The sequence below is a fragment of the Armigeres subalbatus genome, chromosome 2, assembly GCF_024139115.2.
Source record: "Armigeres subalbatus isolate Guangzhou_Male chromosome 2, GZ_Asu_2, whole genome shotgun sequence".
Classification (NCBI taxonomy): domain Eukaryota; kingdom Metazoa; phylum Arthropoda; class Insecta; order Diptera; family Culicidae; genus Armigeres; species Armigeres subalbatus.
In genome coordinates this window covers 405,061,705-405,079,749 of record NC_085140.1, presented here as the reverse complement: position 1 = coordinate 405,079,749, position 18,045 = coordinate 405,061,705, and the positions used below count along the sequence as shown (strand labels likewise).

At 46.9% G+C, this 18,045-nt stretch overlaps 2 protein-coding genes across 2 annotated transcripts in view; both read right to left on the bottom strand.

Annotated features, from left to right (window-relative positions):
• Window positions 1–18,045, bottom strand: part of LOC134213335 (neural-cadherin-like) — a 1,323,925-nt gene that overhangs the window by 1,249,692 nt on the left and 56,188 nt on the right. The window lies entirely within an intron of this gene.
• On the bottom strand, window positions 10,367–16,358 carry LOC134210253 (uncharacterized). Its single transcript, XM_062686296.1, has 4 exons — window positions 14,385–16,358; window positions 13,745–14,308; window positions 13,243–13,641; window positions 10,367–13,192 (listed from the first exon to the last, which is right to left on the bottom strand). The coding sequence occupies exons 1-4, from the start codon at window positions 16,356–16,358 to the stop codon at window positions 10,367–10,369; spliced, it is 5,763 nt and encodes a 1,920-aa protein (XP_062542280.1).

Genomic DNA, 18,045 nt, shown 5'->3' with positions numbered 1-18,045 from the left:
ATTCGGAGGAACTTCCGGAGGAATTCGGAGGAACTTCCGGAGGAATTCGGAGGAACTTCCGGAGGAATTCGGAGGAACTTCCGGAGGAATTCCCGGAGGAACTTCCGGAGGAATTCCCGGAGGAACTTCGGAGGAATTCGGAGGAACTTCCGGAGGAATTCGGAGGAACTTCCGGAGGAATTCTGGAGGAACTTCCGGAGGAATTCCCGGAGGAACTTCCGGAGGAATTCCCGGAGGAACTTCCGGAGGAATTCCCGGAGGAACTTCCGGAGGAATTCCCGGAGGAACTTCCGGAGGAATTCCCGGAGGAACTTCCGGAGGAATTCCCGGAGGAACTTCCGGAGGAATTCCCGGAGGAACTTCCGGAGGAATTCCCGGAGGAACTTCCGGAGGAATTCAACGAGGAACTTCCGGAGGAATTCCCGGAGGAACTTCCGGAGGAATTCCCGGAGGAACTTCCGGAGGAATTCCCCGAGGAACTTCCGGAGGAATTCCCCGAGGAACTTCCGGAGGAATTCCCCGAGGAACTTCCGGAGGAATTCCCCGAGGAACTTCCGGAGGAATTCCCCGAGGAACTTCCGGAGGAATTCCCCGAGGAACTTCCGGAGGAATTCCCCGAGGAACTTCCGGAGGAATTCCCCGAGGAACTTCCGGAGGAATTCCCCGAGGAACTTCCGGAGGAATTCCCGGAGGTATTTCCGGAGGAATTCCCGAAGGAACTTCCGGAGGAATTCCCGGAGGAACTTCCGGAGGAATTCCCGGAGGAACTTCCGGAGGAATTCCCGGAGAAACTTCCGGAGGAATTCCCGGAGGAACTTCCGGAGGAATTCCCGGAGGAATTCCCGGAGGAACTTCCGGAGGAATTCCCGGAGGAACTTCCGGAGGAATTCGGAGGAACTTCCGGAGGAATTCCCGGAGGACCTTCCGGAGGAATTGCCGGAGGAATTTACGGAGGAATTCCCGGAGGAACTTCCGGAGGAATTCCTGGAGGAACTTCCGGAGGAATTCCCGGAGGAACTTCCGGAGGAATTCCCGGAGGAACTTCCGGAGGAATTCCCGGAGGAACTTCCGGAGGAATTCCCGGAGGAACTTCCGGAGGAATTCCCGAAGGAACTTCCGGAGGAATTCCCGGAGGAACTTCCGGGGGAATTCTCGGAGGAACTTCCGGTGGAATTCTCGGAGGAACTTCCGGAGGAATTCCCGGAGGAACTTCCGGAGGAATTCCCGGAGGAACTTCCGGAGGAATTCCCGGAGGAACTTCCGGAGGAATTCCCGGAGGAACTTTCGGAGGAATTCCCGGAGGAATTCCCGGAGGAAATTCCGGAGGAATTCCCGGAGGAAATTCCGGAGGAATTCCCGGAGGAAATTCCGGAGGAATTCCCGGAGGAACTTCCGGAGGAATTCCCGGAGGAACTTCCGCAGGAATTCCCGGAGGAACTTCCGCAGGAATTCCCGGAGGAACTTCCGCAGGAATTCCCGGAGGAACTTCCGCAGGAATTCCCGGAGGAACTTCCGCAGGAATTCCCGGAGGAACTTCCGCAGGAATTCCCGGAGGAACTTCCGGAGGAATTCCCGGAGGAACTTCCGGAGGAATTCCCGGAGGAACTTCCGGAGGAATTCCCGGAGGAACTTCCGGAGGAATTCCCGGAGGAACTTCCGGAGGAATTCGGAGGAACTTCGGAGGAATTCCCGGAGGAACTTCCGGAGGAATTCGGAGGAACTTCCGGAGGAATTGGGAGGAACTTCCGGAGGTATTAACGGAGGATTTTCCGCAGGATTTCCCGGAGGAACTTCCGGAGGAATTCCGGAGGAACTTCCGGAGGAATTCCCGGAGGAACTTCCGGAGGAATTCGGAGGAACTTCCGGAGGAATTTCGGAGGAACTTCCGGAGGAATTCCCGGAGGAACTTCCGGAGGAATTCGGAGGAACTTCCGGAGGAATTCCGGAGGAACTTCCGGAGGAATTCGGAGGAAATTCCAGAGGAATTCCCGGAGGAACTTCCGGAGGGACTTCCGGAGGAAGTCCTGGAAAAATTCCCGGAGGAACTTCCGGAGGTATTCCCGGAGGAACTTCCGGAGGATTTCCCGGAGGAACTTCCGGAGGAATTCCCGGAGGAACTTCCGGAGGAATTCCCGGAGGAACTTTCGGAGGAATTCTCGGAGGAACTTCAGGAGGAACTTCCGGAGGAATACTCGGAGGAACTTCCGGAAGAATTCCCGGAGGAACTTCCGGAGGAATTCCCGGAGGAACCCCCGGAGGAACTCCAGGAGGAACTTCAGGAGGAACTTCAGGAGGAATTCCCGGGGGAACTTCCGGAGGAATTCCCGGAGGAGCTTTCGAAAAATATTCGTTCTCTGAAACGATAAAGTATTGAAAATAATTAGGACACTAAAGTAGGGTCCCTTAACCTGCAGACATTTTTAATTTTGCTTTTCCTCACCAATTGAACAGACAGCATAAAACCAAATTTAAAAAACACTGGATTATTGATTAACAAATCGAAACTCCTTCCTAAAATGTGTTGAAGGACATAAATATCGTGTAAACGCTATGTAACATCTAGTGATTTTATAATTTAAAGAAAATCTACCATTTCCCAGATATCCATTTCTTGCCACATGCGTTCCAGAATGATTCCTCAAAGTTTTATTCTGCCCATGAATGCATAACTCTCCCATGTTTGTTTGATGATCTATCTACATGGTTATGCATTTCCGGGCAGTATTCTCCTGCATCTCATTTCCCAGAAGTAAACTGCGAGTGACTCTAATTGCATCCACCATCGCTACAATAATCCTAAGTTGAGCTCGAACTAGAACATACCGAGCCAATTAAACTTTGCGCTTTACTTCATTATAATACTCCTGAAGATGGCATAACCGCAGCCGCTGAACCGGAGCTGTTCATCATATTGGATGGCGTCGAACTAAAATCAACCACATGGCTGGCTTGGTGGTGCCAGTGCGATTTCGATTAGCTTCAATTTTGCACCACGTTCGGGTTTCATCACCCAACAGGCGGATCCAGTAAGAGATAGGATGGAACTCGTGCTCGAACTAGGCACTCGTGAGCGATGCATTAATCGCTCTTGGAGGTCAATACTGCAGTATTGCTAGAATCGGCTTTGTAAGATGAATGGAATGGAGTTTCGGAGGCTCCGTTCAACTCTACCATAACTTGCTGGATAGAAGGTAAGCAATATACAAAAAAAAACTAAAAAAACGATGCACATCATACTCAGAGTTGGAACATTGCAAATAATAGATCTGCAATCAAAAAGTTGCACAATTTCCCCCATTTGGATTAGCTTATTATAGGTAGAGTTTTATTCGTCAACTCGCAGATTTCATTCAATTCGGTAAGCCTTGTTGGATAAATGTACAACTCGTACATTGTTGGTATCATACAGATTATTTGCACAGACTACTATTTAAATATAACAAAATGCGTCATAGACGCTAGATCTCCATCTTGGGCACCATTTAAAAAAATATGTATCAAAATCATAGCCGTCTATATAAAATAAATCCAAAGTTGTGTTCCATTGGACAACCCTCTTACACCAAATCGTACCACAGCCTTGTTTTATGTAACCCTCAAAGCTCATTTTGCCGGCAACTTCGAAACATATTTCATGCCAATCTGCTCTCATTCTCGTTTTCAATATCCTTTCAATCTGCATTGCAACAAACAGGATTAGGAATCTTTTACACACAAACAACCCACCAACAAAGTGCAGCTTTCGGTAAAATATTTCATCCTTTGTCGTTGCCAAGCCACCCATACGACGAGTCACAGCGTCTCCTGTCATCATCATCGTCAACGCCGGCATCGATAATCTTGTCATATTTCCAAACATCATCAAACCGATCTACCGCACAATGAGCAAAGCTTTGCTGTGCATTTTGAATCAAATCCCGGCAAGCATCCCATTTCGCCATATAATCTCCGTAACATGACTACTCTCACATTTTAGTGATTCTTCTTCTTCCACTTGCATAACGCTCCTGAATAGCACAGAGCCACATCGCTGCTTTTTGCACTTCCACGCGTTTTCCCAACATATGTTCACTCACTCTCAATATGGTACATCAGTCGGCGCTCCTAGCCACGAAAGACCCCGTCCCGTGTACATTTTAGTGCCGAACAAAAATGTGAGCCTGATCTTTGACATCTATCCGCATGGGCCCAACCTCCACCCACAAAGTTATTCAGTACAGTGAGCTGATACGATTGATGACAATCGAATGGAGGGTGAGCGCTTCTTTCCGACGATTTTGCAACAATGGCGAATGTGACACCAACCGAAGCAATACCCAATCATACTAATGTCCAACCAGTAGCTTCCAGTTCCCCTCCTAATACACATGCAATTTTGTGCTTGGTTGGAACATATGCTATGCACGCAGTTTCGGATAGTGCCAACATTAACATCATCATCATCGCCACCACCACCACCACCGTCGTCATCGACATCATCGGAGTACCAGTTTGGACATAGGACAATGCTGCCAGGAACGCGAACGGGATGAGCAGCAGTATGAAATTGGCACCATTTCAGGCAGTGCGAGCGGCGTCGTCAGATTGACCGTCGATGTTGCCCTCGACATTATCATTTGAATCAGTTTCAATAACGATATAGAGTGAAATTGATATAAATATTAACAATGTGTGCAGCCATCTCGTTTGCTTTCTGCTGAGTTGCACAAATTGTTGACGTCGTTGGGCTCTCATAACCCGGCGAGGATTTGTGTTGATGGGGTCGGCAAAAGCAAAAAATGGAAATGAAATATTTTTGAATCTCAACCAATTGAGTGGATATGAAAATCTGCATAAGGACGATGTAAGACAATATTGTTCATTATTAAAATAAAAATTGCCTACCGCTTTGATTTATATTCCAAGCGATTAAGCTTATTTTTCACTTCGGAGGTCTTTATGGCACATGATTTAAAATAGTTTAATAGATCAATTGTTTCCATATTGTAGCGTAAAAATAGAACTTTCATAATAAGCGCTTGATAATCATATTTTATTGATTGTTACTATCATTACTGAATGATTTTATACTGCCAAACTTTGTCTCAAATGCAGAGCGCACAGCAAATTTGCAAATTTCAAATACTTTGATTCAAATTCCGAACACCATTATAAATACACTAAAATGCAAAATTTCATCGTTATGTCATTGTTGGACTATTCTTATGTCTTTTAATCTGTGTACTTGCCTTGAAAATTCGTATATTTATGCAATATTAACAGAATATTTCTAATAAATCTCCATTTATTGAGTATTCGGAATATGAGTCTGTTTGGGATTTGAGTAAAAACTGTATCCTTATTTTTTATTTCTCTCTATTTTAAAACGTAGGAAATTTTTTTTTTTTTTTGCTTCTAGAAATTCGGAGCCTGATGGACTGGTAGCAATTTGGTATCAGATCAAGTTCTTTTTTAACAGAAAATGGTTTACTTAGAGAAGGAATGGAAAACAGCCACTAAGCGTGCATCAAACACATAAGCTTAGAAATGCGTATTGCTCCTTTCCATAGCGGGAATCAATTTGAAACAAAAGTTCAGCATACATTTCCAAAGTTATTTGCCCATAAACTGAGCATTCCATATTATTAATGTTTATAATCGGATTGACGACTACGACAAATGATGCAATATGCAACGCTGTGTTGCTGCAGTTCCGACCGTACGCCCCGACAGAATTATTCCTTCTTTTAGGAAGGGCAGTAACTACCCTGTCAACGCACAAATATACGAACCGCGTTTTGTTTCTCATCTGATATGGTCTCTCAACAAAACCCCACTCTGATAAATATGTCTCGAGTCATGCTCAATGCAGCTCACGTTTCAGGAGAATTTAATATCACTGATGTTTATGTACAAAGTTCGCATACGACAAACATGAACATCTGGGTAAATTGCGACCAGCTCTGCAAAAACAAGTGACGAAGTCAGAATGATGTTTATACATGCGATAATACTGAGGAGCTATCTATTGAACCGTTTATTTGAGAAACTGCATATGTAACATGTTTAGCAAAATTAGATTTTTATATATTCTGAATCCTCATCCAAAAATACGTCCAATCGTCCAAAAATAATTCTGTTAAAAAACACGAAAAAAAAAAGTTTGTTCAGGAATGTCTCATCAAAAGCTTTACAACAGATTCTTATTTACAGATTGATTCATTTGTCAACAAAACGTCATTTATAACAACTATTTATTATTTAATCAGTTTAGTGGAGTGTGCAGTACATAACAGTCGTCTTAATTCAGTAGGTCCGCAGATCATCTTCCACCTGATCGATCCACCTTGCTCGCTACGCACCTCGTCACCTTGTGCCCGTCGGATCGCTATCGAGAACCATTATCACCAGGTTATTGACCGACATTCTAGCTGCATGCCCGGCCCACCACAATCGTCCGATTTTCACGCTGTAAACAATGGGTGGTTCTCCCAAAAGCTGATGCAACTCGCCTCCTTCACATACCGTCTGCCATCTGCACCCAACCATAGCTTGAATGCAGCGCTTTCTTTGCGAAAACTCCAAAAGTGCGCGTTGATCCTCTACGAGCATTTTCCAGGTCTCCCATCTGTAGTGGACTACGTAGGATTTCCTGCCATGATACGTCTCCGAATTTTTCTGCTGGTATCGTTTTCGTACAGCCCAAGTACACGAATTCTTCAAACACCACGATTTCGTCTCCACCGATACAAACTCGTGGTCAGTGGCTAACATTGTCCGCTCTTAAGCATGCTATATAGATTAGTATCCCAAGTAACATTATCAAGGCTTCATAAATTAATTTTAAGTTTTTAAATTAATTTTAAGTTTTTCGCTGCTTTGCTCAATGCCGCGAGATTAGCCTTATTGGAAGACTTGTAGCTATCTTTAAAATCGTAATAAAACGTTCAAGAAAACCACAAATGTCAAATGCTTTATGAGCTTATTAGAGGCCTGATGATTGTCTTGAGGACTCTAAAAAAAACAATTTTAAATACTGTCATAAAGCCGAATATATTGATCAAAGACTTGTCTTACGCATAACCTAAATGAAAGTGAGTAGTTTTAATTTGGTTTATAATGGTATTGTACAAGAACACAATGTGTATGTTAAACTTCGTCAACTATGGGCAATCGAATGGCTAAAAACAGATGTTTCTGTTCTATGTTCCCCAAATATTACAAACAAAGAAAACAATAAACACATAAATTTTCCCAACTGGGCATTCGCATATTTAAGATTTTGATGTTTATTGGTTAAATTTCACTTCTGAGAATAAAACAGATAATAAAAATCAAGCAAACTATATCCTTTTACTTCCGGTAAATTAAAATGGTATAAATGCGAACACACAACGAATGGTGCAATGACCACGATTCGATATAGAAAAGCTTTCAATAATATGAAATTTGCATAACATGCTTATTGACCACAAAGTTGAAAAACAAGCAAGTCCAAGTTGAATATAGAACCATCATGAAGAAAAATTGATCGACTTCTTCTTCTTCTTCTTCTTCTTCTTCTTCTTCTTCTTCTTCTTCTTCTTCTTCTTCTTCTTCAATGGCTCTACATTCCAACTGGAACTTGGCCTAGCTTTTCAACTAAGTATTCTATTAGCATTTCGTCAGTTATTAATTGAAAGCTTTTCTATGCCCGCCATTTCATGAGTATGTATCTTGTTTGGCAAGTACAATGGCCCAGTACACTATGCCCAGGGTGTCGAGAATGTTTCCAACCCGAAAACATTCTAGACCGGACCGAGAATCGAACTCGTCATCTCCGGATTGGCAATCCTACGCCTTTGCTCGCAAGGCTACTGGAGACTAATGCTTGTTTAATGCTTGTTTACAGATTTCGGTTCCGCCCCTACGTAGAGTGTGTGGCCGACCCAGCCCCACTTCTGATTCCGAATTTCTGTTGCTATCGGCCTCTGGTGACAACGACGATGGAGCTCGTTGTTTGAGATCCAGTTGTGAGGCCACCAGGCCCGAATTATATACCGCAGGCATCTGTTAATGAACATCTGCAGCCGTTAAGTGTTCTCAACTGATACACACCATGTTTCGCTAGCGTATAACAGCACAGATCCGTGCGCCTATGTTGATCTTGGTACCGCCGTCTGACGCCATTTGGCTACCAAGATAGTGGAAGCTTTCAACATTCTCCACTAGTTGCCCGGCTACTGTGAAACTGGGAGGGGTGACCGTGTTTACATCCAACGATTTGGTTTTGTTGACGTTGATGACTAAATCTGCCGAAGAGGAGCGCTCGGCAAGGTCGTTGAGCTTACTCTGCATATCAGAGCGCCGTTGCGCGAGGAGTGCAACGTCATCAGCCAATTCGAAGTCGTTTAGGTGCTCCATGGTCACGGTCAATCTGGTAGATGGTTTGGTTCACGGTCAATCGCATCTACCAGAATCTCATCGATTACGATGAGGAACAGTAACGGTGATAGAATACATCCTTGCCTCACACCAGCCACGACCCGGATAGGGTCGGACAGGACCCCATTGTGCAGCACTCTACACGAAAAGGGCTCGTACTGTGCTTCGATGAGGCCGATGATTTTCTCAGGAACCCCCTTGCGTCTCAGGGCGCCCCACATATTCTCGTGATTGAGACGGTCGAAAGCTTTTTCGTAGTCAATGAATACTATGTAAAGGGACTCTTGGAATTCGTTGACCTGCTCCAGAATGATGCGGAGCGTGACAATATGGTCCACACAGGATCTTCCGGCACGGAATCCGGCTTGCTGCCGCCGGAGAGTCGCATCGATCTTCTCCTGAATCCGGGCTAGGATAATTTTGCACAGAACTTTGAGAACGGTACACAGCAACATAATGCCTCACCAGTTATCGCATACAGTCAAGTCACCCTTTTTGGGCACCTTCACTAAGATACCTTGCATCCAGTCGACCGGGAAAGTTGCGGTGTCCCAGATATTACGAAATAAACGATGGAGTAGTTGAACGGATGTCATGGGGTCAGCTTTGATCATCTCGGCTGATATGCGCTCGATCCCTGGGGTTTATTCGATTTCATGCTTTGGATGGCTGTTTGAATCTCTAGCAGTGATGGAGCTTCGGTATTGACGCGTGTTATACGTTGGATCCTAGGCAGATCATGCCGAGGTGGTGATGGCCGGCTGGCACTTGAAAAAGTTGTTCGAAGTGCTCGAACCAGCGTTTCATCTGGTCAGTTGGGTCGGTCAATAACTGATCATTCGCGTCTTTCACATGCATCGTTGCATTCATCTTCGCTCCGCTTAAGCGTCGTGAGATATCGTAGAGGCGAATGTCCCCGGTTGCAGCGGCTCTCTCTCTTTCGTCGGCCAGAGAGTCTGCCCACGCTCGCTTGTCCCGTCGACATGAGCGTTTTACTTCCTTCTCAAGAGCCGCGTATCGTTGATGCAGATGTGGTCGATTTGATTTTCTGTAAAGCCGTCACGTGAGACCCACGTGATCTTGTGAACCGGTCGATGAGAGAAGAGCGATCCCCCGATCACCATGTCGTTATTACCATAAAATTCTTCGAACAGCTCTCCGTTTTCGCTCATTTCTCCGGACCATGGCGTCTCATAATGCGCTCAATTCTTGAAATCACCCTTCGGAATTCTATCTACGACGGCATTGAGTAGAAGTTCTCTTTGTCTTGCAGATCGGCAGCATCGGTTGGCACATAACATTGGGTTATAGTAAGGTTTCGGACCCGTGTTCTAAATCTGGCAACGATTATCCTTTCACTTATAGGTTCCCACCTTATAAGCGCAGTGTGCCTGAGCGATTAGTAGGAAGCCAACTCCACGAGGCCGCACGCCTAAAATCGATAACACAGAGATGTGTTTGCATCACACAAAATGGACCTAATGTGGAACATCCCCTAGATGAGCGACAGTTACACAGGCACAAAAATGCCTCGTACGGTCGTGATAACGGTCCTTTTCAACATGTAAACGTTTGTACAGATTCCTTGTTTCATGAGGAACCAAATTGTTGTGATAGTATCGGTTGGAGTTCTTCCAGCTATGATCAACGACCCAAAATTTAGGTGTAATCAGCTTAAAGCTAAAAAGAGCATTTATTTTTAGGATAGGTTGGTTTACAAATTCGGTTTTACTTACATTTCAGTCTCCGTACTATACTTTTACTAGTCACAACAAATGTAGATTGTTAAGCTCAAATTTTAATCTGTAAGTAGTTCTTAAGTTTTAATCTAGGTTTAATATAGGATTCAATTCACTTTACTTGAAATAATAATAATAATTTTAAGCTACAACGATTTCTAATTCAATGAGGTTCACTTTTAATTATCACCGTCTTGTTGTTGATCCTCCGTTTTGCCAATCATTTAGTTTGACACATTATCGCCGTCAAGCGATCTCATGCCCACGGATGGAGGCTCACGTCGATCACCATTAGAGCTGTTCAATACGAGGGGCTGTTGCGGCGAACATCCTCCCCCCCGTGTCGCCTTGACTTCCAGCATAGCGTCACCAGACCCTGCAACGTCCAGCACAGCCAACTTCGTAACAGGTCTCTTCAAAACTCCTCCTGATGTCATCACATCCGCTCGACGCGGAACGCCATCTTTCCCAGGACTAGCCTGGATCACACGTCCACGTATCCACCGGTTCCTCACATTTTCGTCAACTACGAGTACAAGATCACCTACCTCGATCGGCTTCACATCCCGAAACCACTTCGTCCGACGTATTATAGTTGGTAGATATTCCAGCACCCAGCGGCGCCAGAAGTTGTCTAGCGTGTGTTTCACCATATTCCAACTGCTTCTCAACGCCATTCCTGCATCCATCGGAAACTTCTCAGGTTCCCGCACGCCATTCGAACTCAGCAGTAAGAAGTGATTCGGGGTCAGTGACTCATGGTCGGACGTTTCCAGCGGGATGAACGTAAGTGGTCTGGAGTTCACCATACTTTCCGCCTCAGCTAAAACCGTAGCGAACGACTCATCGTCCAACTTCCGCACAGTAGGAACGCTCCCTAGGGCAGACTTCACGGCGCGAACCATCCTCTCCCAACACCCTCCCATGTGAGGAGCTGCCGGTGGGTTGAACCGCCATTGCGTTTGGGCGTTGGTAAAGGTGCTACCCAGCTCGGTGTGAATCCTGCCGATCTCCTCCTGAAGCTCCCGACTCGCTCCTACAAAATTCGTGCCGTTGTCAGAGAAAATTTCTCGTGGAGAACCTCGGCGTGCGATGAACCTTCTGATCGCCTTCTTGCACGCATCGGTTGATAAACTGGCAACAACTTCAAGGTGGATAGCTCTGACCGTAAGGCAGGTGAAAAGGCAGACCCATCGCTTCACCGCACTCCTTCCGACTTTCACTAAATACGGTCCAAAAATGTCTACGCCCACATACGTAAATGCGCGTACAGCTGGTTGCAGTCGCTCCGCCGGGAGCGGTCCCATTTTCGGATACACCGGTGTTGACTTGTACACGCGGCACCACATACAGCGTTTCCTTGCCAGTCGAACTTGCACTCGTAGCCGTGGCACGTGGAATTTCTGACGCACCTCGTTGACCACGGTTTCATCATTAGCATGGCCGTATCTCCGATGGTAGAAATCCAACAACAGCTCAGTAATCCGATTGTTTCTTGGCAAGATTATAGGGTACTTTGCATCGTAGGGTATTGGTGCTTCTGCTGCTCTACTGCCTACCCGCAATACTCCGTATTCATCAGCAAACGGTGACTGCTGTACCAGCTGGCTAGATGTTTCGATTTGCTTCTGATGATTCTTGCTCCGCACCAAGTTCTGTTTGAGGATCGCAACCTCTTCCGGGAAGGCATCGGACTGCGCAACCAACCACAACGTTCTTTCTGCCATCTGTATTTCTACGCTCGTCACCCCAACTATGTCTGCCGATCTACTGTCTTTCGCAGCACGTAAGATATTCACAAAATGGTGAACGTATGCCACCGAGCGTAGCATCCTCTCAAATCGCGAAAACCTTGAAGTGTCTATCACCGGTTGTCTTATATGATGGTTAAAGACGTATGCCTCCCGCAGCTCCTTGTCACTTTCATCCGTATCTTCTTCAGGAATCATTGACCAACCTGCTTTGCTGCCGTAGAGAAATTCGGGACCTTGAAACCAGCGACTATACACATTGCATGACGGACCTTTTCCCCATTTGGTGGCTTCATCCGCAACGTTGATCTTCGTCGAAATCCACTGCCATTCATCGATGCTCGAGTTGCTCAATATTTCGTCGACTCTGAAGGCAACGAACTGCCGATAACGACGCGTTTCCGACTTGATCCACGAGCAAACTGTCGTCGAATCGCTCCAGAAGAACGTTTTTTGGATTTTCAACGTGTGGTTTTCCTCGATGGTTTTCCGTAGGCGTGCTCCCAACACCGCAGCCATCAATTCTAGCCGAGGTATCGAGAGTCCTTGAAGCGGTGCAACCTTCGTTTTCGAAGAGACTAGTGCTACTCTGATCTTCCCTTGATCTATTATCCGGAAATATGCCACCGCTGCAAACGCCTGCTCGCTCGCGTCTACGAAAACATGTAGCTCCAGGGTTTTAAAGCTTTCCGGGTTGTATCTAGGAAAATAACACCGTGGAATGCGCAGTTCGACCATCTTCTTCAGCAACACTATCCACTCAGTCCAGCGCTTAGCGATTTCCTCAGGAATGAAGCTGTCCCAATCTGTTTTTGTCCGCCACACATCTTGGATAATAATTTTCCCGTGGACCACGAACGAAGCTACCAAACCTAGAGGGTCGTAGATGCTCATGACAAGTCGGAGCATTTGTCGTTTCGTGGGAATCTTGGTGTCTGCCAACAGCATACGCACCTTCTCGCCAAACTGCAGTGAAAATACGAAGACATCCTCTCTCTGTATCCACGCCATTCCCAACACTCGCTCCAGTCCGATGTCCTTCTCCGATAACATGTCTTTTGACGGCTTCTGGTTCGCTTCACCCAACTTCTCGACTACGCTTCGATCACTTGACATCCAATTACGGATATGGAATCCCGCTCGTTTGTGCACCTCGATCACTTCCTTCGCCACCTCGATCGCTTCTTCCGCTGTATCGTGACTGTTTACGTAATCGTCCACGTAATGCCGCTTCTTCACTGCGGCCGCACCTCGTGGAAACTCTGCTTCCTGCTCTGTAGCGTTTAGGTTCTTGATGAACTGCGAGTGCGCAGGGAGCAGGCTGCTCCGAATATTGCGACATCCGATACCATGGTACTCATCGGTAGGTCTGGGGAATCTCGGTACTGAAACAGTAGAGCACTGCGGTCCTCTTTCCGAATTGAGATTTGTAGGAACATCTCCTTAATATCTGCGGACACTGCGATTTGACGCTCCCGATACGGAAACATCACAGACAGTAACGGTGTCAGAAGATCCGGTCCTTTGAGCAGCATTGAATTCAGCGAGATGCCCTCTACTTTCGCCGCTGCATCCCAGATAACTCGAACCTTTCCAGGTTTTTTCTCGTTTACGACGACTCCAATCGGCAGGAACCATGTACGCCGCAGATCAAACTCCTCCATTTCTTCCACTGTCGCTTCGTGAATGTAGCCTTTGTCTTTGAATTCCGCCATTTGTTGACGCACACTTTCGTAAAGCTGTGGGTTCTGGGCTAAACGATTTTCGAGATACTTGATGCGTCGTTCTGCCATCGGCCGGCTATCTGGAAACTCCACGTAATCGTGCTTCCAGAGCAGACCTGTCTCGTACTTCTTGTCGTTCAACCGTCGTGTCGTCATCGTCAACACCTCTCACGGCTGGCACCACCGCTACACCCATGCTCTCGATGTCGAAGAAGCGCCGGACGTACTCGTGGAGGTCTACTACAGATGGTTCAGCATGTATGTGTAGCTGCTTGTACACCGTATTGGCTTGTGGTTTCCGCACATTGCCACAAACTGCCCATCCGATCCTGGTCTTCGTTGCGATCGGTTCGTTCAATTCACCTTCCCGCAGCCTTAGAGTAGCGAGTAGGTGAACATTGCTTTGACCGATTAGGATTCCTGGTACAGCACATCGGAAGCTCTTCACCGGCAGCTTGTTGAGATGCGCGTATCGGTTAGCGAGCTCTGCGTAATCGGTGGTCTGTTGTGGTAGTCCGAGATTGTCGACGGTGTAGACTTCGGACAACCTGTACCGCCTATTTCCACCGGCCTCGGAAATCTCCATCGTGACGACTTCTGTTCCAGCAATCGTCTTGTTTATGCCTCCGGTCCATTCGATGTTCAAGTTCTTCACTTCCGCTTGCACCGAGTGCGTCGGCAATGGACCGCTCTACGAGTATTACTGATGACCCGTCGTCGAGGAATGCGAATGTGTTGAACTGTCCCTGTTTCCCAAATAGGGTTACTGGGAGGATCCGAAAAAGCGTAGACGACGACAGCTGCCGATGAACTGTAACCACCGCACTGGTAGTTTTCGATGACATTGGTGGCTCGAAGTGAAGTAGTCGATGATGTCGTTTTGGGCAGTCGTTGATTCCGCACACTTCTCCCTTACACGGCCATCGCGCATGCGAAGTGAGACAACGAGCGCACAATTTGTTTCCTTTTACCGCTTTCCATCTGCCATCCAGATCGAGTCCTTTGAACGACGAGCAATTGTCGATTTGATGACTGTCGACGTTGCAAACGGAACACGACTTCGTGTTACTCGGTGCGGCATCCTTTTCTCTCGGCTTTCCACCTCTGACTCCCGCCTTTTCTGCATTTTCTTGGCGACTCACTTTCGCTTTATCCGTGGAAACGTGCGTGTTCACGAACGATCTCTCCTTCAAGCGACCTTTCTCATCTTTTCCAGATTTCTGTGGAATATTGGACAGCTGAGTTACGCCACTTGCTGCCGAAGATATCCTCGCCATGTAGCTGCTGAACACGTTCAAATCCACATCTTGTACTTGCTCCTGGTAGAGGGCCCAGCTGAACTTCACCGTCGCCGGTAGCTTGTCAACGAGCTCTTGCAGAAGTATAGGATTCGCCAGATGTTTCTCTAAGCCGACCGCTTTCAGGTGACCGCAGAGATTTTGAACTATCAGTCCAAAACTAACCAGTGTATCCAATCGGTCGGGTTTCGTAGAGGGTATTACCTGAACCTTGGCGATCATGTTGTTCACAATCTGTTCCGGGCGACCGTACAGTTGTTGCAGTGTAGACATTACTTGTGGTACTGTCGACGGGTGGAGCAAGAAACTGCTGACTGAATCCTTTGCGCTACCTTTCAAGCTACGTTGCAAGCGCAAAAGGTTTTCGGAGTCGGTGTACCCGCAAGCCTGTGTAGAATGCCTATAGCTGCTAATAAATAGGGGCCAATCGATCGGATCTCCGGAGAATGTGGGGAGCTCCCTGGTTACCACCTGTCTAGCAGCGATCTGTTGTGGCGTCGGACCCAAAGAACCGCTCAAAAAGGACGATATTTGAGGCTGTGATTGGATATGTGGATGGATACTTGCAGAGGAAATGGGACCAGTCATGTTCCGAATTCCATCCCCCAATATTCCGGCTTGTGCTACGTAATTCCGCTGACCACTAACCAAACCAGGATCTACCGAAATTGGAGGAGGAGGAGGAGGAAAACAAGGATCTGACTCGACGCGATTGGAACATTCAACGTTATTTGCATTTTCCGCTTCAAACCAAGACTCTGGCGGAGGGGGTAATGGAGGAGAACCTTCATCCGCTGGCCGATCCTGATTACGCCTGACGAACTGTTGCACTTCGTCGTGCAGGTTCCAATACTCTGTGACCGCTTCATTTCGTTGGCGATCCGATTCGTACTCGCGTTGCTGAGCTGCTTCTAACTGGGATTGCAGCTGCTGTGCGGTGCCCCGCAGACACTGAATTTCAGTCTCCAGTTCTGCTAGCTGAAGTTGCAGCGCCTCGCATTCCCTATTCCGTAGTGACAGCCGATTCCGCAAATCTGCTTCCGAAGTGCGTCTTCGCTCATGCTCCTCGACGAGTAGCTTCTCCAGGGATTTCACTTGGACCTCCAGTTCTAATCGTCCATGGCCTTGCCTTGCAAGCTGAGCTCGCAAATCTCCCTCCGAATCACGTGCTTGTTTCAGCTCCTCAGCGTGCTGCCACTGTAGATTTTTAATCCGACTAACCAGGTCAAGTTCACGTTTCCGTCTTATGTCGATGTCCACCCGATGCTTTTCCACTAGCTCTCGAATAACTCGGTGTTCCGCTTCCGTTTGCCGTTGCAATTGTAGCGCATTTTGTTTCCGGAGCTCACCGGTTTCGATGCTCCACCGCTTGTAGCAATGGGTTCCAATTCGACTCGTTTTACTAATTGCACCGGTTGGCACAACCTCACCGACATTCAGCATATCTGTCAACGGCTGCAGATCAACTAGGGCAAGCCCACCAGGTTCTTATCCTGATCCTGCTGAATCACCTCTCCACCGATGGCGCCATCAGCTGAAAGCTCGGATTCCTCATCGATAGTGATGCTGGCCACAGTTCTCGGGATTGACTTCACCTCTGATCCCGCACCAACCCTATCTTCTCCGATGGATGGTAGAACCGCAGATGCCGCTGTCTTCAGAGGTGTCGAAGAAGGATGCACTGCCTGCGGATTTTGCAGACTTGCTTCAAGTGGTTGATCGATGCTTATAGATGCAGAAGCAGACTCAGGTACTTCCACGATGGGCTGGGCAGCCGCTTCAGTCCGTCTTACCCACTCTTCGGTCCGCTTTGCGCTCCTCTGACTGCTCGTCAAACTACGCACACTGGTTCCTTCTTCATCCTGACGGCTCAGCAGCTCATGTTTGCGAGCGATAAACTGCTTTCCTCGCTCTAGCTTTTCCCGAAGTTCCCTCTCGTTCAAAGCACGTTCCTTCTCAATCTGCTCACGGGTCAAATCCTCGAGCAACTTCTGTTCCTCTTCCAGACGTTGTAGCTCACGTTCCACTTTCGACTGACGGGCACTCGACGTGCTCGAAATACCGCTTGCCTGACTACGCGCTCGACGAGATTTAGCTAACGTACACACCGCACAAACGAAGTTATTCGAGCGCATCGTAGCCGCTTTCACACCGGCACAGGTCAAATGGTACCAATGATCACAGTTATCACACTGAACCATTTACAGCTCAGAGTTATTCGGCCGATCGCAACCAGCACAATCGAACAACTCACCTCCGTTTCGATCTACGATTGATGGGACGAAAGAATCATCCGAAACCTCACTCGATGCCTTTTCGTCGTCGTTACCCGGTGCGAGGTTCGCATTCGCCTGCTAAGCCCTCGTCTGCGACCGGGTTTGGCGCACATTCGACAACGAATTCCTCATGTTCCGGTTGAAATCTTTAAGAAAATGTTGTGATAGTATCGGTTGGAGTTCTTCCAGCTATGATCAACGACCCAAAATTTAGGTGTAATCAGCTTAAAGCTAAAAAGAGCATTTATTTTAGGATAGGTTGGTTTACAAATTCGGTTTTACTTACATTTCAGTCTCCGTACTATACTTTTACTATTCACAACAAATGTAGATTGTTAAGCTCAAATTTTAATCTGTAAGTAGTTCTTAAGTTTTAATCTAGGTTTAATATAGGATTCAATTCACTTTACTTGAAATAATAATAATAATTTTAAGCTACAACGATTTCTAATTCAATTAGGTTCACTTTTAATTATCACCGTCTTGTTGTTGATCCTCCGTTTTGCCAATTTTAGTTTGACACATTATCGCCGTCAAGCGATCTCATGCCCACGGATGGAGGCTCACGTCGATCACCATTAGAGCTGTTCAATACGAAGGGCTGTTGCGGCGAACACAAATACTGTTGAAAATATTGAAATCCAAGCTTCAATAAAACCACACGAGCTATTTTTGTGGCTGTGTAACTATCGCTCATCTAGGGGATGTTCCGCATTAGGTCCGTTTTGTGTGATGCAAACACATCTCTGTGTTATTGATTTTAAGCGTGCGGGGAGCGTGTTCACCTCGTAAACCAGAGTACAGAAGAACTTGTCCCGATGGCGTTCTGTGTTCTCCAAAGTTTGGCCAACGGA